Source organism: Pogona vitticeps, chromosome 3, assembly GCF_051106095.1.
Source record: "Pogona vitticeps strain Pit_001003342236 chromosome 3, PviZW2.1, whole genome shotgun sequence".
NCBI lineage: Eukaryota > Metazoa > Chordata > Lepidosauria > Squamata > Agamidae > Pogona > Pogona vitticeps.
In genome coordinates this window covers 166,443,951-166,469,098 of record NC_135785.1, presented here as the reverse complement: position 1 = coordinate 166,469,098, position 25,148 = coordinate 166,443,951, and the positions used below count along the sequence as shown (strand labels likewise).

The following is a 25,148-nucleotide window of genomic DNA, read 5'->3' as shown; positions in this document are numbered from 1 at the left end:
CTAAAAGCGGAACAACGAAATAGGTCAACTGAAGCCTTTATGTTACAGACTCCCGCGCCAAGAATTTAAATATGATGACGTCATGCCCTGGCCAACGACATAACGGCGTGGCCAACTTACCAGTAAGAAACCTAATTTTTGTTAATTCTGACCCCGTCAAGGGAAGAGTTTCTGACTGATCATGGCGCCAGGAGGCGGCTTGAAAAAGAAATTAGATGCAGAAACACTCTCTCCCACCCCCATCCCCGTCCCGTGTTTTGTGACGGTGCTTGTTTGATGCCGCGGAACCTCTTGGCCGCATTTCGGCGGTTGCGCGAGGGAAAGGGTTCGGTGTTACACCGCTCGAACTGCGAGGGATTATGGGGAGGCACGTTTGAAAACCGTGGCTGTTTCCCTTGCCCCTCTCCCTTCCCCCCTCCCCCTTTCCTTCGGCGGTTCTATTAAAATGGCGCCTTAAGTAACGGAGTAGGCGAAGACGGGGCGGGGGAGAATCGGCCCTCGGAAGTTGGGGTGGGGGACCGATAGTGAGAGTGCACCTTCTCCCCTCCCCTCCCCTCCCGCCGATGCCAGGATGGCGAGTCCGGACCAGAAGTCTCCCAACGTCCTCCTGCAGAACCTGTGCTGCCGCATCCTGGGGAAAGGCGAAGGTAACGCCAGGGGATCGCCCTTCTCAGAGCCCGCTAGGAAGGGCTGCTTGGCTCCCCGCTACCAAACGAAGGTCTGGAGAGAAGAGCCAGGCCCGGGGGGGGGGAAGAGGAGGAGGAGGAGAAGGAGGGTTGGAGGAAGGGCTGCTCTGCTGCTGCCGGAGCCACTCGTTGCTCTCCGGGCGGAGCGATCCCGTCCTCCCACTCACCTCCCCGGTAGCGAGGTTGCAGGCAGGCGGCGAGGGCAGTGGGCGGCTGCTCCTCCTGCGGGGATGGGTCGGTCGTGAGACTACCCCGGGGCGGCTCTCTGGTCTCTCCCGCCAGAAGGGATGCCCACCAGTGGCAGTGCCGTGGGAGAGACAGGACTCTTGGGGGGGGGCATGCCTTGCATGCGCGGAGGTGGGAGGTCTAGTTTCGGGCTCCTCTTCCCGCGAAGCTCCCGTTGAGTCCCCTGGAGGGCAACTATTGTGCCTCCTTCTCACCTGCCTCGCAGGCCTTTGTGGGAAGAGCTCCCTGGGCTGAGCTTCTCAAAGGAGGCTGTCGTGATTAAGGAAGGAAGTGCATGTGATGTGGTGCTGGGCAAATTGCACACCTTGACCGTTGGGATTCCTGAGATTGAGCCTGAGATGAACCAGTCTGTAATCTTATATCGTCTTTGGGACCAAACCAGGAGGAAGTACAGCTCTTAGAATGTGTTTAAGTGGTGCTGACCCCTATGTGAGATGCTGTCAAAAGAAGTTTTGGAAGGCGTTTTGTCTGAGGCAAAAGGTATATCGTTTGCAAATCACAGCTCACATGGTGCCAAAGAACATATAAAAGATGACATATGTGCAATCTCCAGTAGACTACTTGAAGAAGACAAAATTGCATTGTATCATTTCTCAAGGTGTCAGTGTATTCATTTTGGTGGGCAATACAGTAGTTCCTCTGGTCCTGAAAACCTGTTAGTGGGTGCAACATGAAAGGATATCTTTCACATTGCACCACATTTAGACTTAGGAACATTTAAATGCCTAGCTGCCCAGCTAGCCCAGACCAGCCCACTTCAGAATCATTTGATTTTATACAATAAAGGGCCCTCTTTTGCTTCTCAGAATGTGCTGTAGCCAGCTTGAGTTTTTATAGAGCTATGGCTCCACCCCAAAGGTTAGGTACTGAGACAAGTTAATATTCATTTTTGAAGAATAAGACAAATCTGCTGACCAGCTGATGTGCTGGTAACGAAGCTGGTTGTGTGTTTAGCCTGAAGCTCACCTGCTGTTTTGGAAACTGAATTATTCATTTCCCACAACTTGAAAACTTGGGTTGGTTTGTTATGTTTTATGGGAGGTGAGGATTATTTCAGGTGGTAGTGATGTTATTGTTCTTCATGATTTGAGCTGGTCCAGAATGGGAATTGCTGTACAACAAATTTGGATGGCCACAGATTGTCAATCTGGATAACAACCTATGATAGCTATTGCATTCTGGATCAGCTCAAATTTCCCTCCACATACATAGACTACATTACAATAATACATTAGTAACTAAGTGATTATTACCTTAGTTACATAATAATAATAATTTATTGTCATTGTAAGTATATACACATACAACGAAATTCACATATGGATAGATCAGCAGGGGTCTCCAAACTACTGATCCCTACTGAGTTTGGATTCACACAACCTCAGCTGGCTTAGTGTCAGCTCAGCCAGCCGTGAGCCATCTTTGCTTTTGTTGTTGTTTAGTCATTAAGTCGTGTCCGACTCTTCGTGATCCCATGGACCAGAGCATGCCAGGCCCTCCTGTCTTCCACTGCCTCCTGGAGTTGGGTCAAATTCAAGTTGGTGGCTTCAATGACACTGTCCAACTATCTCGTCCTCTGTCGTTCCCTTCTCCTCTTGCCTTCACACTTTCCCAACATCAGGGTCTTTTCCAAGGAGTCTTCTCTTCTCATGAGATGGCCAAAGTATTGGAGCCTCAGCTTCAGGATCTGTCCTTCCATCAACAAAAGCTAAATGTTGGAACAGATAAAAGGAAGTACTTTTTCATACAATTCATAGTTAATCTGGAATTGTTTGTCACAAAAAGTAGTGGTAGCTGCTTGGACCACTGGAGGAGGAGATAGGTACCACTGATAGCTCTATTTTCAATTAAGCAATCATAGTGGATATATACTCTCCCCAGTAGCAGACAGTATGGCTGTCTGTTTCAATTGCCTGGCAGCATAAGCAAGACAATGCTATTGTGTTTTCTATAGGCTTCTCAGTAGGCAACTGGTTGGCCACTATATAAAGAGAAAACTAGACCAGGTAGGCTTTTGGTCTGATCCACCAGGACTCTACTTACCCTATTGTTCCGTGTATAAGACACTACTTTTTCCTAAAATCATTAAAGTAAAAATTGAGGGCCATCTTATACACAGAGGTAAGCTGAGGAGAGAACAAAACTGCCCATATTTTGCCTCTGCAAACAGGCTTCCTTCAATCACGAGGCTTAGCTTCCTACAGTCAGGAGACTTAGCTTTCTCTAATCACAGACCTTATGAAACTGACATCAGCTGATGCTGAACAAACCAATTGGAACACACCTCATTGCAGGTGGAGCCTGTAGGCTCAGATGGATCAGGGACATGTAATGTCCGAGCTTTCTGAGCCCGGAGGCTGAATACTCAAATCTAAGTTTTCTTAATTTTTGGGTTAGAAAAGTGGGGATGCATCTTATAAACAGAAAAATACGGTATGTTCTTATAGAGTATGTATGGATTTATTTATTTATTTATTTAATTATTTAATTAATTAATTAATATCCCGCCTATCTGGTCTTATGACCACTGTAGGTGGCTCACAAACACATAAAAACAACATTTAAATATAACCAAAAAGAAAGTATTACATCAAATAAGCAAGTTCTTCAAGATGGAAAGAAAAACAAAAATATATAAAGAAGAGATATTAACTGGAGGGAAGGCCTGCATAAACATCCAGGTTTTTAATTGGTTTTTAAAGATGCCCAGCAAAGGGGCTGCATGAATCTCTGGAGGAAGGTTGTTCCCGAGGCGAGGAGCTACCGCCGAGAAGGCCCAGTTTCTTGTTTTTTCCTTCCAGGCCTCCCTTGGCGTCAAGCTCCTCAGCCTCACCTCCTGACTCGATCGGGTGATATGGGTAGATCTTGGTGGGAGTAGGCATTCCGCCAAATATCGAGGCCCTAAACCGTATAGGGCTTTATACGTAAGCATTAAAACTTTGAAGTCAATGCAGAACCGAATGGGCAGCCAGTGCAATGTGGCCAGAATAGGAGAAATATGATGGTATTTTCTCACTCCACTAAGGAGTCTGGCCACCACATTCTGCACCACTTGGAGTTTCCGCAACAACCTCAAAGGTAGCCCCATTACAGTGGTCTAATCTTGAGATTATGAGAGCATGTACCAGGGTAGTGAGCGTGCCCACCTCAAGATAGGGCCGCAGCTGGGCTATCCGCTGAAGATGGAAAAAGGGTACGGACCACCGACGCCATCTGAGTTTCCAGGGTGAGCGCCGGGTCCAGATGGATCCCCAAGCTGCGAACCCCACTCTGTGGTAAGAGTCACTCACCAAACGAGAGGGAGTTTCCCAAACCACCAACAGTGGGGGCACCCACCCTCAGGACCTCCGTCTTGTCCGGGTTCAGCCTCAGCCCATTTTCCTGCATCCATTGCAGTACAGCCCCCAGGCAGTGCCGGCATCTCCTGCAGTTGATGAAAAGGAGATGTAGAGCTGGGTGTCATCAGCGTACTGATGACACAATGCCCCACACCCCCTGATGACCCCACCCAGTGGCCTCATATAGATGTTAAACAGCATTGGGGAAATGATCAAGCCCTGCGGAACCCCACAACTGAGGGTCCATGGGGCCGATAACCTCTCCCCAAGCTGTACTCTCTGAGGATGGTCCCCGAGGAAGGATCGGAGCCATCCAAGCGCATGGCCACCAATTCCCAACTCGGACAGCCTCCCCAGGAGGATACCATGGTCGACGGTATCGAAAGCCGCTGAGATGTCGAGGAGGACCAACAGAGATGTTTTATCCCTGTCAGCCTCCCTCAACAGGTCATCATGCAGGGCGACCAATGCCGTTTCTGTACCATGGTGTGGCCTGAAGCCCGACTGAAATGGATCCAGGGCGTCTGTTTCATCCAAATGAGCCTGAAGCTGGTGAGCCACCACCCTCTCGACCACTTTGCTCATGAAAGAAAAATTGGCCACGGGCCTATAATTGCCTATTTCATCCGCCGCCAAATTAGGTTTCTTCCCTGTGGGCCTAATGAGTGTCTCCTTGAGGGCAGAACACTTATTGCTGTGGCCCATTCGGTTGTTATAGGCCTGGCTGCTTTGATTAGTCAGGCTGGGCAAGGGTCAAGGGAAGAGGTGGTGTCACAGGCTGAAAAAGATTGAGAATCACCGGGCAAGACGGAGCGCTGGACATCTCTGCTGGACTCACTGTATTTAAAAAAGGAGAGAGCTCCCGGCAGATGGCCTCCACTTTAGATTTTAAAAAGGCTGCAAACTGGTCAGGTGAGAAACTAGGGGGAGGCCCATCACTCAGACCAATTCTGGATAGGTCCCACACTATACGGAATAACTCCTCCTGCTAATATATTGTTTTGTTTCCCTTTTGTTTGACCTGAGCTTTTTTCTTTACTGGTAATTTTATTTGTAGCTATGATATCTAGGAAGGTGTATTTTAAAATACAATATTTTGATTTCTTTTAAACAATCTTGAGAATACTCTGAACTATTCAATTGACGTGAATGCTAGCAGAATTGCATCTTAATTATGCACTGGCTGTGTACTTAGAAAAGAAAGTGCTTAAGGATGTGTATTAGTAATTATAACTCCACAGGCAATGTTTTCTATCAAAATGTTCTCGGTTTGCCTTAAGGGCCCTGCATAGTATGACTGAGTTACAGAACTCATGGCTGATGTTGTACCAAAGTAGGTTCTGCACTGTTAGCAATGAAAACCAGGAAAGGATTCTTGTATTTTTAAAAGTGGTGTGAAGGAGAACATTGCAGCGGGTGTGGCTTACATTAAAAGCTACACCTGAAATGTCGTCTTTTAAACAATTATTGAAGTTACAGGAACCCTGTCCTCTTTTTTGTCTGGTTACGCTATTCACAGTGTGTGTTTGAAAGGCTGTATAATCCATGCTCAAAGATATGCTGTCTGAAGTGGGTTTGGAATGGGCAGAAGCCCTTAGTGCTGGCAGAATCCTTGTTGCTGGCTCATCTTAAATCTTCCAGCAGAACATCTGTGCTGACTAAGATCAGGCAGCAGAATTTATCCCCCCCCCCCAAAAAAAAAAGGAATGGAAAAGGAGAGAAGCTGGAAGGAGCTGCGTTGTGCCAAACCAAAACTCCTCTTAGCACAGAGTCTCATCCACTATGCCAGCATAAAGTTAGGTTTGGGTCAAGGTAGTCGCGAATAATTTCCACTGTCCCTAGGTTTGGAAGAGTTTGGATTCACACAACCTCAACTGGCTTAGTGTCAGCTCAGCCAGCCGTGAGCCATCTTTGCTTTTGTTGTTGTTTAGTCATCAAGTCGTGTTCGACTCTTTGTGACCCAATGGACCAGAGCATGCCAGGCCCTCCTGTCTTCCACTGCCTCCTGGAGTTGGGTCAAATTCAAGTTGGTGGCTTCAATGACACTGTCCAACCATCTCGTCCTCTGAAGTTCCCTTCTCCTCTTGCCTTCACACTTTCCCAACATCAGGGTCTTTTCAAAGTATTGGAGCCTCAGCTTCAGGATCTGTCCTTCCAGTGAGCAACTTTGCTAGTTAGATGGCAAAGGTAAAGGTTCCCTTTGACATTTAGTCCAGTTGTGTCCGATTCTAGGGGGCGGTGCTCATCCCCATTTCCAAGCCATAGAGCCAGCATTTGTCCATAGACAGTTTCCGTGGTCACATGGCCAGCGCGACTAGACACGGAATGCTATTATCTTCCCACCGTGGTGGTACCTATTTATCTACTTGCATTTTTACATGCTGTCAAACTGCTAGGTTGGCAGGAGCTGGGACAAGCGACGGGAGCTCACTCCGTCACGTGGATTCAAACTTCTGATCTTTCAAGCTTGCAGCCCAGAGGCTTTTGTGGTTTAACCTGCAGCGCCACCACATCCCATTGCTAGTTAGAACTGTGCCTTAAGTCAGAGAATGATTTTGTTTGTTTTGATGAGATTGTATTTTAGACCACAGGAATAGAATATCCCTTAAATGACACAAAAAATCTCATGAGGTTTTGGTGATGTGCTAAATTAGTTGAAAATACTTTAAAAGGCATTGTAAAGCTATGGAGAGAGTTTCATCTTTATAGGGCTAGTAATTCATAGTTATAATAATCTCTCTTTATTGTAGTGTCAATAGTGGTATAGTATATACTCTCAGTATGCTGTAATGGATAAAGTGATGGACTAGGACTCTGGAAAAAAGGGTTCAAATCACAACTTGGCCCTGGAAACTCACTGGGGGAATGGAACTGGTAAAGGTAAAGGTAAAGGTTCCCCTTGACAATTTTTGTCCAGTCGTGTCCGACTCTAGGGGGCGGCGCTCATCCCGCTCTTCAAGCCATAGAGCCAGCGTTTGTCCGAAGACAATCTTTCCGTGGTCACATGGCCAGTGTGATTTAGACGCGGAACGCTGTTTACCTTCCCACCGAGGTGGTACCTATTTATCTACTCGCATTTGCATGCTTTCGAACCGCTAGGTTGGCGGGAGCTGGGACAGGCGACGGGTGCTCATTCCGTCGCGTGGATTCAAACTTACAACTGCTGGTCTTCTGACCCTGCAGCACAAGCTTCTGTGGTTTAGCCCACAGCGCCACCACATCCCTGGAACTGGTAAAACCACTCTTTAAATATCTCACTTACCTTGAAAGCCCTATAAGGGTCACTATAAATCATTTCCAGCTCAACAGTACGGACCACACACATGCACTCTCAACCTAGAAAACTCTGAAAGGGGTTGCCATAAGTCAGAATTGACTTGATGGTACACTATTATTATTATGCTGTCACTGCATATGTTGCTATAATATCAGAGTCCACAATATTTCAGAGAATGGGCCACTCCACTGAGGAGCTTACAACGTAAAAATCTGACAGAGATAAAAAAAGTGGGGGGAAAGGGAGCAAAGCAGAGGCTCAAGTAAGTAGAGGAAGAAAGCTCCCCGTGATTGATTGATTGATACATATCCCACCTTTACATATCCCAAACAAGATTTCTATATATTGCCTAGTATATGGGAAGAACATTTCCGAAGTATTTACACAGTCCATTCAGCTAGCACTTTAACTTCTCAGAATGATCTCGATCATATACCCGAATGGCCCCCAGTTACTATAAGGGAAATCTTAATGTTAATTAAGCAACTTAAACCAGGCAAGGCTCCTGGAACTGATTATATTCCACCTGACCTTATAATGTCTAACTCTGATTGGTGGGCTCCAGTACTTGCCTCTTTATTCACCTGGATTGACAAAACAGCATGTTTTCCAGAGGATTGGGGCCTAGCCATTGTAGTCCCAATTTACAAAAGAGGAAATAGAGGGGACCCTGCTAACTATCGTCCAATAAGCTTACTAAACACTATTAGCAAACTATATGCAAGGCATTTATTGGGTAAATTACAAGATTGGCTACTCGATGAGAATATACTGGCAGAGGAGCAAGCTGGATTTAGGCTGGGAAGATCTACCATAGACCAGGGTCTTATTTTACACCACCTGGCATCTAAATACTCTGCCCTTAAAGGTGGTGCTCTATATGCAGCCTTCATAGACTTCAAATCTGCTTTTGATCTCATACCAAGGGAACGCCTTTGGACTAAATTTGAGATCACAAGTATTGATAAACGGCTTCTTCTGTTAATGCGGCGACTTCATGAAAATACACATTTGCGGGTTCTTTGTAACTCCGTGGGGATCTTATCCAACCAGGTCTCTGTACTTAATGGGGTGAGACAAGGATGCATACTAGCCCCCACATTGTTCAATTTCTATATCAATGGCTTGGTTGGAAATTTAAGTAACCCCAACTTTCACCAACCAAAACTTGCCTCTCGCCCAATTTCAACTCTACTTTATGCTGATGATGCCGTTCTATTGTCAACTACGTGCGTGGGATTTAGAAGACTTCTGAGATCCTTCTCCACCTACTGTAATGAAGAACAACTAATAATTAACTATGCTAAAACCAAGATTATGGTGGTGAGTAGAAGGAGAATAAAACACAAATGGTCTCTAAATGGTCACCCTGTAGAGCAAGTAGCATGCTATAAATACCTTGGCATAGTTTTTCACTCTTCAGGATCCTGGGTTACTCATGTAAACCACGCTGCAATGAATGCCCAGAAAAATACTGTGGCAATAACAAGATTTTTTCATACTGTTGGGGGTAAACATGTACCTTCGGTATTACAAGTTTTCAAGGCCAGGACTATATCACAAATGCTTTATGGTTCTCAACTGTTCGCCTATGCTAATTTACGACCTCTGGAGATTGTTCAGACCAAGTTTGTGAGAGCCATCCTTGGAGTCCCACCTTGTACTTCCAATGTGGCTCTCCGCTTAGAGGTCGGGTTAAAATCCATTAAAGCACAGGCTAAAGTCCTTATGCTGATATACTGGATTAAACTGATTTTTTCATTAGAAGGCTTGGCCCCACTGATCCTACTAGATTCTTTTCAGTCGGAGTGGAAGAAGCACATAACAGAAGAGATATTGAAAATTGGCTTTTCCCCCAGTATACTTATAGCAATGGGTCTTACAGATGCCATTAAAGCGGTGAAGTTAAGGGTATGGGACATTGAATTACAGGACCATGTTGGCCAGTTAGGGAAATATAACTTCTTTAAGAAATCTGCCTTTATCACCTCCTCGTACTTAGCCAGCACTATGTCATCTAAAGCCATAAGGGCTTTTACGCTAGCTAGGCTTAACGTACTACCTTCTAAGCTTCTGGAGGGAAGATTTCGAGGTTTGCCTGCATCAGATTGTCTCTGCCCCTGTAATAGTGATAAAGTTGAAACAGTTGGTCATGTTCTTCTTTTTTGTACCTGTTATCGGGATCTTCGCATGGAGCTTTTATCATCTATTATCTGTAAATCTCCTGGGAGATCAGAGGAGGATTATGTGCAGTGGCTACTCTCTGACAGTACCCCTTATATTACTAGACAAGTGGCCAAATTCTGTGCTGCAGCAATGGTTATTCGTAAACAGATGTTTGGGTAGGTGATTTTAGATCGACAATATAATATTTTTAATACAACACTATCTGTGGTTTTATCTATATCAAGGATATATTATGTTATTAATTGGAAATAAGGGTTTGTTTTATCATGTTTTAATGGAATTTTATTACCCTGCTCGACTTTCCTAAACAATAATTGTATGTATCTATTTTATACTGTTCTGGTTTTACTGGTCTTTGACCGTAATAAAGTATACCTACCATATCCCACCTTTCTCTGTTAAACAACTCAAGGTGGCTTACATAATTAAAAAAAGAATATTTAATAGCTAAAAACAGTAAGTATACACATATTTAAAAATAATCGAGCAACTATTATATTGAAAATGGTAAATAAAATCACTACTAAAATACACTTACAATATCAGAGCACATAATTGGGCAACTATAGAATGAATTTCTAATTTAGTCACAGCTGCTAGATTAATTATAGCCAAGTATTGGAAAATAAAATATAATTTTCTGCTAAGTGAATGGTATACAGAGGTATGGAATATAGCTATTAATGACAATTTAACATGCAATATTAAAATAAAGAAGGAGTGCTTAAGAGACATACTTTAGCAGAAATGTGGGGAGATTTTATTAAGTATGCAGTAATAGAGGGGAAAGGAAGAGCACCATCACAAGAAATGTTACAATTTTGGAAGGAGAAGGAGAAATTCGAATTTCCAGCCCTTTCTCTCTGCCTTTTTGCCTTCAGAGCTCTCAAAGGGCTTTCCGCCTGACATCGGAGGAAGCCCTTTGAGAGCTCCAAAGGCACTGATTGTGGCGGCAGGAACCCCCAGGGAGGTCTCCCATGGTGGTGGGCAAGCTCTGGGAGACCTCCCTGGGGGTCCCTGCCGCCATGATTGCCACCTTCGGAGCTCTCGAAGGGCTTTCCCCCCGACATCGGAGGAAGCCGTTTGAGACCTCGAGCCAAAAAGGCAGGGAGAAAGGGCGGGAAATTGGAATTTCCAGCCCTTTCTCCCTGCCTTTTTGGCTTCGGGGCTCTCAAAGGGCTTTCCCTCCAACATCGGAGAAAGACCTTCGAGAGCTCTGAAGCCAAAAAGACAGGGAGAAAGGGCGGGAAATTTGAATTTCCAGCCTTTTCTGCCTGCCTTTTTGCATGGAGCCATTTACAAACGGCTCCGTTTGCAAAAAATGGCATTGACTTGCGAACGGAGCCTCAACCTCGTTCGTAGGTCGAGCTCCGTTGGCAAGTCTATGCCAATTTTTGCCAACGGAGCCATTCGTAAATCGAAAAGTTCATATCTAGGGATGTTCGTAAGTCAAGGGTTGACTGTAATTGAATATTCTCCCTTGTCTCTTCTCCTTTGAAGATAAGATGGTGCATGCTTGAGGCTATGGGAAATTGGATTTCTTGACTTAGGAGCTCATGTTTTCCTAAGCTTTTCTAAAGTCTCATCAGCAAACAGTACTTCTAGTTTTAAATGGAATCGTAGTTTACTGGTTACCGGTGGTTTCATTCAGAGGAAAGATCACTTATCAACATGATTTAAGATAATTTTTTTTCTTTGAACTCCCTATAAAGCACCCTGATTTAGGGGATTCCCCACTCCATTTGGTTCCTCTCCATTTTACTGCTCTCTATTGTAGCCTCTTATTAGTTTTTCTACATTTTCACAAAGGTTTCGTTCCAGCCTCTTCCTAGGCTTTAAAATGTGTATGTTCAATAGTCTGATTCTGAGTAGAAATACTTGCTAGTGGAAGAGATGAGAAGGGCGTGCACATAAAAAAATAAAATGTTAAAGGAAAATTCCCCACTAAGCATTAAAGGAACCTGGTATATAGTAACTAATAGAAAAGCATACTGTATTTAATTTATATTACTAAAATTGTTTAAAGAATATGCTTGCTTCATACTGACTTTGTTGTTTGTTTTAAGCACATATAGATTGGAATGGTCTTTAATAATGTTTGAGGTCTTTGGAAATCTTACACAGAACTGTTCATAAGAGCTTCTACACCACCTTAACATATTAATATTATCACAGTTCTTTTTTTAAATAGATGAAATACAAACCAGCAAGTAGGTTTGTGATTGTCTCTAACTAGCTTTTAAAATTAATCCTGTACTTAATTTATATCCTACTTGCAACTTTTCTTGGAATTAAGATGTTCAGCTCTCATTTTAATGAATGTTTCCCAGTGAGTTAATACTTTTAAAGTTCTCTGTCCCCTGGGGGAAAACAAATAGGAAAACCAGGCTTTTGTGTGTGTGTGTAACATATTTTTTCATTTTTAAGACGACCTAAGGTACAAGTAGTCTGGCTGGCACTTCCCTGGTGAAGCTGACCACTCTGGTGAGAAGGCTGTATGATGAGTCTCCCCACTCAGCTGTTTAGGAGTCGGCTGCACAAGGAGGTGGGAAAGTGCTGGCTGGGCTACTTCCACAATTAGTGCGATGGGAATGACACTGGACGCACACCATGTGGCAACCAGTAATTGAATCTGCCAGTTGGGGGGGGGGATTGGACTTCCCAGGCACGTGTGGTGCTAATATTCCTATCCCCATGGATACAAATGCAATATATCCTATGTCTGCCCTAGGGGAATTCTGGAGGTTGTAGTCCAAACCGCAAATATCAACACCTCCAATTCATACTACATCTCTGGATATGCATCCTACTAAGATGTTACCTTAGTTTATGCTTCCTGCTTGCTGTCTTTGTTTTTGACATCAGTAAATCTACCATGATTATTGGAAGGAGGGGGTGACTGAAAAAGTAGACGCTACTGCTGGGATTAGAGTGTACTCCCAGATTAAAGTGGCCCTTTCCGTTCCTTTCTGATCTTGCCTCAGTTCAGTTTAAGGTTGCACCTTCCTGTGTGATTTGCAACTGGAGATTCTGGGTGTTGTTCTCAAGGCCCGTAATCTGCCCCTGCAACAAATGCTGCTGTTTGGCACAGCACTGCCTTGCCCTTCCTTTCAATCCCCTTTCCCAAGTGAAAGATTTTTTCTGCTGAAAGAGGAGGAAGTGGCTGGAACAATGCAGGGACGGAGCAGGTGAATTGAGAAGAAGCTGGGCTTCCAAAGAGTTCAGATCAAGTCCTGTAAAATCTCTGAAGGTTTTTTGAATGTTTGAGTTCAGAGTGTTTCGGGGGTGGGGGGTTATCCATGCTTAGCCATGTGGTTGGTGAGGGGAACAGTGTTTCCCACCTTGTAGTTGATATGTTCTGGTCCATTGGCCTGGTTAGGAGCAGTGTATAAATGAGATGCCTATAAATGGACTTCATGCTTCTTCAGCTTTGTAGTATAGCTGTTGAACTAATCCACCATCTTTTTTTGTAGATCTGCTGACTGTTTGCAAGGTATTCCAATGTGTTAGAAAAATTATTTTTGGCCATTAGACTCAGTTGTTGAAGGTAACAATATGAAGGAAGGTAGGAAGCCATGCTGGTCAGGGAATTCTGGGAGATGTCTAAAATAGTGAATTTTCCATATTGGTTGTGTAAGAGGACTTTTCAGTATCTTACTCTGTTACAGGTGCCTGGTTGTTAAAAGCTGTATGTGTTCTTCTGTTTAGTTCATGTGTATGTATATGTGTGTGAATTGTATGAAAAATTTGTACTAATCATTCACTGACTGTGATTTTCATTTCAGCTGATGTAGCCCAGCAGTTTCAGTATGCTGTGCGGGTCATTGGAAGCAATTTTGCCCCTACTGTTGAAAGAGATGAATTTCTTGTAGCAGAAAAAATTAAAAAAGAACGTAAGTTTGTTTCTTTGTTTGAACAGTACAGTGGTGCCTCGCTTAGCGAATGCTTCGTTTAACGATGAATTCGCATAGCGAGGGGGTTTCTGGGGGAAACTACTGCCTCGTATAGCGAGGCAGTCTATGGAGGAAACTCGCATAGCGATGTTTCCCCCATAGGCCCCCGGCGGGCGCTTTGGAGCGGCCGCGGGGAGACCTCTCCCGCGGCCGCTCCAAAGCGCCTGCCCTGAGAATGCCGGCCGGCTGGCCGGCGCTTTGGAGCAGCCGCGGGAGAGGTCTCCCCGCAGCCGCTCTGAATCGCCGGCCAGCCTGCAGGCATTCTCCGGGCGGGCGCTTTGGAGCGGCCGCGGGGAGACCTCTCCCGCGGCTGCTCCGAAGCGCCTGCCCTGAGAATGCCGGCCGGCTGGCCGGCGCTTCGTAGCAGCCACGGGAGAGGTCTCCCCGCAGCCGCTCTGAATCGCCGGCCAGCCTGCAGGCATTCTCCGGGCGGGCGCTTTGGAGCGGCCGCGGGGAGACCTCTCCCGCGGCTGCTCCGAAGCGCCTGCCCTGAGAATGCCGGCCGGCTGGCCGGCGCTTCGTAGCAGCCGCGGGAGAGGTCTCCCCGCAGCCGCTCTGAATCGCCGGCCAGCCTGCAGGCATTCTCCAGGCGGGCGCTTTGGAGCGGCCGCGGGGAGACCTCTCCCGCGGCTGCTCCGAAGCGCCTGCCCCGAGAATGCCGGCCGGCTGGCCGGCGCTTCGGAGGGGCCGCGGGGAGGCCTCTCCCCGCGGCTCCTCCGAAGCGTCAGCCAGCCCCAGCTGGTAGCCTGCCCGGGCCGCCTACCCGAGCCGTTCTCGGACGCCTGGACGTCCGAGAACGGCTGGGGTAGGCGGCCCGGGCAGGCTACCAGCAGCGGGGACAGAGGGGGGGGTATCCGGAAGGTTTCCAGGTGAAAGCCTGGAAACCTTCCGGACACCCCCCCACCCTGCAGCCGCCGCTTGAAGCCTGCCCAGGCTGCCTACCCGAGCTGTTCTCGGACGCCTGGACGTCCGAGAACGGCTGGGGTAGGCGGCCCGGGCAGGCTACCAGCAGCGGGGACAGAGGGGGGGGGGTATCCGGAAGGTTTCCAGGTGAAAGCCTGGAAACCTTCCGGACACCCCCCCACCCTGCAGCCGCCGCTTGAAGCCTGCCCGGGCCACCTACCCGAGCCGTTCTCGGACGCCTGGACGTCCGAGAATGGCTGGGGAAAGCAGCGTGGGGAGGCTTCAAGCGGCGGCTGCAGGGTGGGGGGGGTGTCCGCTCCCAGCGACCCCCCACGGCTTGGATCCAAGCTGTGGGGGCAGGCTGAGAGGGTGGTGGGATTGGGATGCCTTTCAGGCATCCCGGGTTTGGATCCCACCCGCCGCCGGTTACCCTAACCGGCGGCGGGTGGGATCCAAGCCCGGGATGCCTGAAAGGCATTCCAATCCCACCACCCTCCCCCTGCGGCTTGGATCCGAGCCACGGCGGCTACCCCAGCCATGGCCGGACTCTAGGGAGTCAAGCCATGGCTGAGTTAGCCGCCGTGGGTCAGATCCAAGCCACGGGGGGAGGGAAAAAACCGGATAATCCATTCCTATTGGAACGGATTAACCGGTTTCCAATGCATTCCTATGGGAAATGGTGCTTCACATAACGATGTTTTCACATAACGATGTTTTGTTTGGAACCAATTAACATCGTTATGTGAGGCACCACTGTATTCACATCTAGACCTTCCAGAAGATTGGAAATGCTGCCTGTCTTTGGATTCTTGTGATAGAAGTCTGCCTTAGTACTCTTTTACAAAATGTTAGCAGTCTTTGCATTGTACTGCAGATATGCGTGATTTTGTTACTCATATGCTTTTGAACTGCAACTCCCAGAAACCCCAGTCAGGACAGCTGGTGGTGAAGGCTTCTGGGAGTTGCAGTCCAAAACTCTTGAGTAACCCAAGGTTAAGAACCAGTGCTCTATAGTATTATCAGCAATACAAGGAAATGTTGTAAGGTGTGCAGGAGACTCTTAGATCAATTGTCCATGCTTGAGTGTAGGATTGCAACCATAGCCTACACTGGCTTATAGTTTTATGTGAATATGGGTTATGATAAAAGATACATGCACACATCTTGTTCTGGAGACCAGCCTGCTTCTTGGCATGTGTTGAAAGAGATGTTGTTAGCTTTGTTGTACAACAGTTTTCGTACGTTAGAAAAAAAAAGACATATCTGATAAGCCAGATGTCTGTAAGAATCCAAGTTGAAAGGTTGCATTCTCTATAATTTTACCGTGTCTTCTGAATACAGGTGCAGTTTCCACTAGTTTTTTACTCTTCCAGCTACTCAGAGACCTTTTTTAGGTTTCCTTCTCTGGTTTGCTGGGAGAGAGACTAAACAGAAGAAGCTGCTTTTGTGTTCAGCTAACATGCTGAATAAACCTTGAGGCAAGCAGAAGCAACCGGGCACCTGCACGCTGCTTGTGTATAGAAAGCCAGTTTTCTTGCCCTCTGTCTTGTACAAAACTAGACTGGTGAAATGGTTACCAATAAACCAGAACTCTCATTGGAATTTGGTTTATATTTGTTGTGTGTCTTGCAGTAAGAACAAAATGTACCCTGTGCATATAAAAGGAGGCAAAGAGCAACTAACATGGTGATTGTGTAGATAAGAATTTCTTACGTAAAATCAATATTCATTTTGGGAAATATTCTTGCAAGAAGTGAGGTTTGATATTAGATCACAAGTCATTTTGCTGGCATAAATGAACAGGCTTGTAAAAAGAAGCAAAGCAGTCAGTACCCATACCAGTACTATTCAAAGAACTCATTGGATGGGATTCTGTTGCACACCTGTGTGGCTGTAAAACCTGATGTTGTCATCAAACACAGCCTTTAACCTTGAATTTAAAGTTTCTTATCTCCTCTCCTCTGTCCTGAGGCTCCCAAATGTGTCTCCCTTCTGAAAAGGGTGCATAGGGAGACTTTGAACCTGAAGTGGGGAATAGGAAACTTTAAAGTCCACAGTACATGACATCATCCGCCTTTATGCATATACAAATTGTGCAACAGGATTTTGGCCTAATTAGGGCTCTTTAGTATATCCACACACAGTAAAATAATTTTTGATTTTAAAGTTAATATCACACATAGTTTCGCAGTGAACTAGTACATATTTTCTTTCTTTAGTTGCGCGGCAAGGAAGGGAAGAAAGTGCTGCTGTATTTTCAGAGCTGTACAGAAAACTTCAGTCACAGGTATAGTAATCGTAATCAATGTGGTAGGAACTTGTTAATAGTGTTGTAATTACTACCACAAGTGTGGTTTTGTTTAAATTTGGATTTTGAAAATGTGTTATGTTTCCATATGTTCCAGTCTCATGTCCTGTAAAACACTAAAAACTTATTTGTTTCATGAACATTAGGAAAGTATAACCAGAATTTATTTTAGTTCCATCAGTGACTCTTTATCAGAAGGATACAGATCAGCAAAAAAAGGTGTTTTACTTTTTATGTTAAACTTTTCTTTCCACTGTCTATTTTTAAGTTAATGTATATTGACTTATTGATCAGACATTCTTTTGGTCTCTTAAATGACCAAAGTTCCGTCTCTTCTGTACTTGAATTCTAGGATTCTGAAAACACACTTAATTGAAAAAATTATGCATGAGTTTTGATTGTGAAGTTCAACAAAGTTTATATATTGCAAGAAAACAAGTTATTCTTTGACATTGTCCTATAGAGACATGAGCTCAGTAGTGACCTGGCTTCCTTGAATGATAGAATACCTGCTTAAACACAGTTGTAAAAAAATTAGAACTGAATCAACTAAGAGTAAATTGTTGAAAAAATGCGTATTAGTAGGAATCCTCCCTCTACATCCATGTTTTATTACATAGTTTCAATAGGCTGTTAATTGAAACAGCACTATGAACACAACCCTCCCATCCTGCTTCAGCAGCGCCACCATCTGACCAGGGTAAATAGGTAATCAGTGGGATCAAAGACTTTAATAGTCAAATCTGTTGTGTGGCTTTTAATAATGGATCCCCAGCTTGAGTAACCCAGGTGTTCTTAGACTGCACCCCCCCCCCCCGAAGCCTTCACCTGGGTTCTTTGTGGCCTCTGTGAATCACACTGTGGGTGTTGCGCACCTGCGCGGAGCTTCTTTGAACTATTCTAGAGCTTCTGCAGTAGCAAAAAACACATTAGAATAGACCCCTCCCCTCGGTATAAGTACCTTGGTGCCAGGACTTCAGTTTCTTTCAAACTACCACGTTGAAGAGCCTTGTATGTCTATCTTCTGTGAGTCTGAAAGTGAAACAAGTACTTTTTACTGCTGAACTTAAATTTTTCATCTTTATTATTAATCAAAGATACATATACGAACTGTTTTTAGTTTTCTTCTCTATGCCTCGGCCTCAGGCTGTCGGACCACCCCTTGCTCCGATTTTTCTTTTTGTTCTCTTTATTTTTCATGGCCCCTTTGGGCCCGTTCAAGCACTGCATGATTTGGGATTACATGATTATTGGATGTTCACGCACAGTGCCTTTTTTATTTAGGCATGGCACATCAAACCTCATCGTGCCCTCGTTGTAAAAACTTCAAGCGAGGAGTCCTCCATTCTTACCTATCTTCTCAAACTCTGCCTCTGAGAACAGTCTTTGCAACCGGCATAACCTATGGCTCAAACTATATACTAGAAGCCGCCTAGAGTGGTCTGGTAGTCCAGATAGGCAGGATACAAATCAAATCAAATCAATCAATCAATAAATGTATAAAACACAAGCCAAAGCCATGGAAAAAGCCATTGCAGAATCATCAAAACATCATTCCTCCGCTACTCCTTCTCACTCTGATGCTCCTTCCACGTCATCTTAGAAAACTTCTAAGACACACAGCTCTAAACAGCTGGCATCGAAAACTTTGACATCAAAGCCTTCTGGAAAGCGAAAGCTTCCTCCTGATCTAGTTCCCGGTCCCCTGCAATCGAAATGATGTACAGATACCGCATCCATTTCCATCAACCCCCTCTGTTCCATCATATCATCAGTCCACTGTGCCAAATTCTACAAGAAGAGATTTTAAAAAATGTACTCATCAAAGACACAATAGAACCTATACTGTACAACAAAACGTTTTTCTCTCTTGTTATTTCACAATCCCCAAAAAGGATGGAGGTTTACGACTTATTCTAGACCTCAGAGAACTCAATCAATATGTCATCACCACAAAATTCCATATGGTAGCCCTCGAATCTGTTCTACCTCTTCTCAGAAAAAATGAGTCGTTCAAAGTCATAGATCTACGAGATGCATACTTCCACATCTCATCCACCCCTCCCTTCGATTCCAACTCAGGCCCCGAGCCTACCAATTCAAAAGACTTCCTTTCGGACTTGCAACAGCTCCCAGAGTCTTCACCAAGTGCATGGCCCCAGTGGCTGCCTTTCTGGAACTTCAAAAGATCCTCATCTTCCCATATATAGACGACTAGCTCCTTGTAGCTCGTTCCCACCACAAAGCTCACCAAGACACCCCATTCACCTTATCCCTCCTTGGCAATTTCGGTCTCACGGTCAACATGCAAAAATCCAAAATCAGCCCTACAAGGATTATTCATTATATCGGGGCTTTCATAGACTCTGCCCGAGCTCATGCATTCCTCCCGCTCGACAAACAATAAAACTTCATCTCCCTCCTCCAGGGTTTCACCCCACATGTCTTGGTTCCTGCCATCCTCGTCCAGCGTATACTAGTCACCATGACCTGCATGACCTTAGTCATACAACACATATGCCTGAAGATGAGGTCTCTACAGTCGTAGTTTCTCACACTTTTCGACCCACTGACAGATCCTCCCAACACTCTTTTAAGAGTTACTCCTGAACTCGCCTCACAATTCCAATGGTGGCACTTCATCCCAAATCTCTCTATGGGACGCCCTTTCCAGCAACCACGTCCTCAAATACAGGTCACAACCGACACCAGCCTTACTGGCTATGGAGCGCATTGCGGTTCTCTCAAAATACATGCCAATTGGTCCCGCAGAGAACGTTCACTCCACATCAACGAATTAGAACTATTAGCAGTAATAAAGGCATGCAAAGCATTCAGAAACATTCTAGCTGGCCACCGACAACACCACAGCCATGTACTATATTTTCAAACAAGGAGGCACACACTCCCCAACCCTCCTCTATTTGGCGGTTGACTATGGGAATGGTGCTTCTTACACCACCTTAGTCTTGCGACAGCTTGCTAAACCTCCATTCGAACTGCTAGCCACAGCAGATATCCATCTACTTGCCTTCAAAACAGCCTTTCTTGTTGCAGTTACTTCAGCTTGCCAAGCAAGCAACCTTGCAGCCCTACGCCATGATTATCCTTATATACAGAGGTCCACTCGAAGAACGCTCTCTCTCTCTCTCTCTGTCTCTCTGTCTCTGTCTCTGTCTCTCTCTCTCTCTCTAATGACCTACTGCCATCTCTCAAGTCGTTCTGACTGAAGGATTCCCTCAGCTTGTACCTGGCTCCCCCTCAGGCTTCCCTTTCATTGCTTCTCCTTCATAAAGCTAACTCCATTTGCCGTTCTGACTTTCCTCACCACTCCCCTTCTCTTTCACCACTCCCCTTCTCTTTCCCCTCTCCTGCTCCTTTTATCTCTGCTCCTCCCATTAGTGCCTCCGCCCTCATCAGTTGCTCTTTTCCTCCCCCCCTTTCTCTCCCCCCCCCCCGCCAAAAAATTGGGTTGCCAGGTTTTAAAGATGACCTTTTCCCCAAGCTTTTGATAGAGTCTGGTCTGTTTCTAGTATTTCTATACTTGCTTCTATTGGGGAGCTGGTGGCTTCATAGCCCTCCACTTCTTAGGGAGTAGGGGAATGACATACCAACAGTGAGACAAGTTTCCCTGTCACCCTTTCCCCAGTTACAGTATTTAAAAACAGACTGTAAATAATTTTAAAAGACAGAGGCCTTCTCTTCCCTGCCCATGTTACTCTGAAATTATAAAGTATACACTGCATATTCACAGATGTGTGAATATTCATTTTACAAATGTGATATCATGTCTAATACTAATCTCTTCTGCTAGGGCGTTTTGAAAAACAGATGGTCAATTCTGTACCTCCTGCTCAGTCTCAGTGAAGATCCACGTAAACAGTCAAATAAGGTGAATACTATATTGTTTTAAATATGATCACTAATTTCAAGGTAGCTTTCAAAAATAAGTGAAATATGTTAGAATAAATGAAAATGATTTAACATGGCAGAGTAAATAAAAAGAGCTTTTGTGCTGTAGCTGTAGTCAGTAAATACATTATCATGTGTTCCTAGGGAGAAGATCCCTAATCTGGGATTCTACTCCTGAAAGAGTTTGTTTCTAAATTAATGTTGTGATGGAAATTTATCCCATGAAGGTTTTGAGCATTGTCAGTCAATGTGTTAAAAAAGCATTTTCTTCAAAAAGTGTGTCACATTTGTGACTGGATCTTATAGGTGAAAATTAGAATATCACAACAAGCTTGTCCATCTTTGATACCAGCCCTTCCTTCCTAACATTGCTCTGTTGCACCCTTTTTGATAGTTTGGTGCATATACCTTCAAGTGATTAAAAATACAAGTCATTTATACTTTTAGGTACACAGAGACAGGTAAGACACAAACATGAGAAAGACTGAGAGACAGGAGAGGTGATGTAGGTTTAGTAGCTTTCATGGTTCCTTATCCATCTAGATCAATCACCAAACAATTTTCAAAAAGCAGCCCATAGGCTATCACTTTTTTTTTTTGCCTGCCTCTCACCTCCTATATATTATTTTCTCTTTTGTGGCCAGTTTCTTGAGATCTTCTATCTGGTGTTTATAGTTGGAGACTTCCAAGATTTATAAATTCATTTGTAGTCAGTCACTAAGGCTGCCTTTAGGATTAATAGTCTATGGCAGTGTCCAATGATTCAGTTTTCTCTAATGTTGGGGTGTGTGTGGCTGCTTCCCCACCCCCACATCCATGATATTGTAGAATAATACTCAGTAATTGGCATTGTGGAGAAAACAAAATTGTGGTCAGGATCCCAGCACAGTTCCTGTTGTTTCAAGCCCTAGTACAAAACATGAAATTATTAGGAGTGAAAAAAAGAATGAGATAGTGCTATAGCTATTGCTAATGGTGAATCCCATCTTTGTAAATTTGTTAGAGAAAGTGAAATTGTTCCCTAGATGTCTGTTCATAGAAATAGCAGATATTTTTGTAAGGCCATCTAAAGGCGAAAGATTTATGCGATCTGAAGAGAAATCAGAGTATTACATATAAAAGAAACCTAGTTTCTAACTATCTTAGCCTAGAGACAGTTTGGTATAGACAACTCTTCTTCAGTTACTATAGTAATAAATAATAATACATGAAACCTCTTCATGTAGAGATTTGGTGACGTGGAGTAAGAGAGTTAGGTAACCTACCATATTTGGCGGCGTATAAGACGACTGGGTGTATAAGATGACCCCCCAACATTTCCATTCAAAATATAGAGTTTGTTATATACTCGCTGTATAAGACTACCCCCTCTTCCGCACACCTTCCACACACAAATAAAAGGTGCTATTCATTGTATGGCCGCCGCGTGACCACAGCGCCTCTGGCCCACCCCTGCATTTCCCTGTGACCGGCACTAGTGCGCAAGTGCACATGTATAAGCTTTGTGTAGACAAGGGGCAGGCCAGAGCGCTGCTGCTTCCCACTGAACAGAACGGGCCGGTCGCATCGAAAAGGCTGGCACCCCTGTCTCGCTGCTGATGCTCGCCACGCCCGCGCTGGATACCACATGATACTGAACAGTATGTAGAATGAGGTGGGCAGGCATCAGGAGGCTACTATTGGCACCAGGCGAGCATCGGAAGGCCACTATGGGCAGCTATGTGTATCCCAACTGAAGTGTACCCGGTGTATAAGACGGGCCCCCCACTTGGAGGCATGTTTTTCAGGGCAAAAAAGTAGTCTTATACGCCAGCAAATACAGTATCTTAGCCTAGAGACAGTTTGGTATAGACAACTCTTCTTCAGTTACTATAATAATAAATAATAATACATGAAACCTCTTCATGTAGAGATTTGGTGACATGTGGAGTAAGAGAGTTAGGTAATGTTTTAAATCAGTAAGATTGTCTGAAATGTTTTTGGAATGACTGGGATTAATTCTGCAAATAAAAAAGGCATAAGTAGTATTTTACCAATTTAAAATAGTTACAGATCCATAGTCAGTAAAAGGCAGTACCTGACAGGGACAAAAGATGTTTAGAGTTACTTAACTTGTAAGCACTGAATTGCTTTAAAACCTCTGGCTTTTCCTTCCCACTTCAAGGTATCAAATTTTGCTGCACTCTTTGCTCAAGCACTGCCGCGGGATGCTCACTCAACTCCTTACTACTACGCCAGGCCTCAGACCCTTCCATTGAATTACCAGGACCGGAATGCCCAGTCTGGCCCAAGCTCTGGCAGTATGGGCAGCAGTGGGATCAGCAGCTTAGGCATGTATGCCCCAAACGGGCCAGCACCAACTCCACAGTCATTTCTTCCAGGGTAAATGAAACTTGTTCGTCTTGCAGATACCATTGAGAGAGATGTGCTTCAATAAATAGCAGTTGAGGTAACAGTGAAGACTTGCAGTCCAAAAAAATTCAGCCTAAATAGAATGTGGCTGTTATTAGAGCTTGGTGTCATGGATTGATTTGATGTCCTTATTTTAAGTTATTTATATTCTATCTTTCCTACTCTTACAGTGCTTTTGCAGAAACAAAGGTATCAATGAAAAAAACAAACCATTAAAACAACTAAAAATGTAGAGCAGCAGGGCAGTAAAAATGTATCAATGGGGTAGAAATGTTGTTTTTTTAAGTAAACAAAAAGATCTTGACTTACAGTGGAGTCTCGACCTACGAATGGCCCCACTTATGGACTTTTCGATGTACGGACAGCTCCAGCCGCAAAATTTTGGATCGACTTGCGGCCGGAGCTTCGATGTACGGACCAAAAAAAGGCAGTGAAAAAGGGCGGGAAATTCAAACCGTTAGTGGCAAAGAGGCTGCTTCTTTAGCTCTTTTCCCCCGAACGGTTTGGAAAAGGGAGGCTCAGCCTCCCGGGCTTCCAGTGCCATCCTGCCAATCTGGTGTGGGGAGAAAAAGAGGGGGGACCAGCTTCAAGAAGGGTTTGTTCCTGAATCCACCATGAGGCACAGCGCTTTGGGAGAAGCCATGCGGTGGGGGAGAAAGACTGGATTGGCTCCTGCCTTTCTTCCCCGCCGCCTGGCTTCTCCCAAAGGGCTGCCCCGATGGTGGTTTCAGCAGCGGAGAAGCCAGGCAGCAGGGGAGAATGGCAGGAGCCGATCTCGCCTTTCTCCCCCACCAGGCAGCTTCTCCGCTGCTGAAATCGCCATCAGGGCAGCCCTTTGGGAGAAGCCGGGCGGCGGGGAAGAAAGGCAAGAGCCGATCCAGTCTTTCTCCCCCACCGCACGTCTTCTCCCAAAGTGCTGCGCCCGGTGGTGGTTTCAGCAGCAGAGAAGCTGCCCCGTCCACAAAAGCTCTCATTAAAATATAACAGTTAATCTTTAAGCTACAATATTTTTTAATTTTTTATTTTTCTTTGGGTTTTGCCTGAAATGTTTGCAGTTGTTTTACTGATAGCGTCTTAAAGTTCAGGAAAGATCACTTAAGAAGTGTTGTGTGGTTGTGAAACCATTAAGTTTTGAATCTTCCTCCTGGTCGGTCTGGATTTTAGATTTATTATGTGGAAGGCAATCCCCGTCTCAGAAGACTTCTGAAATGTCGGTCTTTAATGTCCCATTAAAGGGCAGTGAGGTGTCATGTTCTCCTTTGTGGCCTCTGTGAATACACACTAATGGGCTTCGGAGGCAGAGCAGCTTTGGAATATACACTAATGGGTTAATCTGCGCTCGAGCAGAGCAGTTTTGGAAACTTTCACAACTTTAAGCACTTGGTGCTGGGACCTCCCCTACACCAGCTATATAACTCCACCCCCAGCACTAATGCCTCAGTTCTAAGGCCTGGGGGAAACCTTATTAAAAAGATAAGAGAGACTTTATGTCTTTAAGAGAAAAAGCCTTGAGGTCCCAGCACTAAGTGCTTAAAGCTGTGAAAGTTTCCGAAGCTGCTCTGCCTCCAAAGCTCATTAGTGTGAATTCACAGAGGACCACTCGAAGAACCAGAGTTACAGGTAAGTAACTTCTTTTTATCTCCTCTCCCATCAAAGAGGATGCTGAAAGGACAAGAAGTTGGCAGTTTTCCCTTTATAGAAGTTTATGTGCTGCTCGCTTTTTAAGAAACAATTTGTTTGCAAAGTTGAACAAACACTAGGAAGGATAGCATTTAAACCTTTGAAGGAGTAGCGAGGATTCTCTGAAGTGTTTCGTTTTGGGGAATATTATGCGGTAAGTCCATTGCTCTTTGGTGCAGTTTTGAGGTTTTCCCCCCTATAATTGCTTTAGAAGAAATGAACACTCATTGTTGGGAAAGATTTATT

At 44.9% G+C, this 25,148-nt stretch overlaps 1 protein-coding gene and 1 long non-coding RNA gene across 3 annotated transcripts in view; one reads left to right on the top strand and one right to left on the bottom strand.

The window, feature by feature from the left end:
- Nucleotides 1-340: 340 nt before the first annotated feature.
- The window catches only part of TUBGCP3 (tubulin gamma complex component 3), a 62,147-nt gene continuing 37,339 nt past the window's right edge, over nt 341-25,148 (top strand). The window contains exons 1-5 of one of the 2 annotated variants that reach the window (XM_020794317.3): nt 341-647; nt 13,520-13,627; nt 16,810-16,877; nt 20,713-20,790; nt 22,975-23,192. In XM_020794317.3, the coding sequence (XP_020649976.3) occupies nt 572-647; nt 13,520-13,627; nt 16,810-16,877; nt 20,713-20,790; nt 22,975-23,192 (548 nt within the window). In that variant the 5' untranslated portion in view covers nt 341-571. The remainder of the gene's footprint in view (nt 648-13,519; nt 13,628-16,809; nt 16,878-20,712; nt 20,791-22,974; nt 23,193-25,148) is intronic. The other variant, XM_020794318.3, reaches the window with a different exon arrangement.
- Nucleotides 7,781-11,199, bottom strand: LOC144588491 (uncharacterized). Its single transcript, XR_013544083.1, has 2 exons — nt 10,124-11,199; nt 7,781-7,861 (listed from the first exon to the last, which is right to left on the bottom strand). It is a non-coding gene; the product is annotated as an uncharacterized LOC144588491 (long non-coding RNA).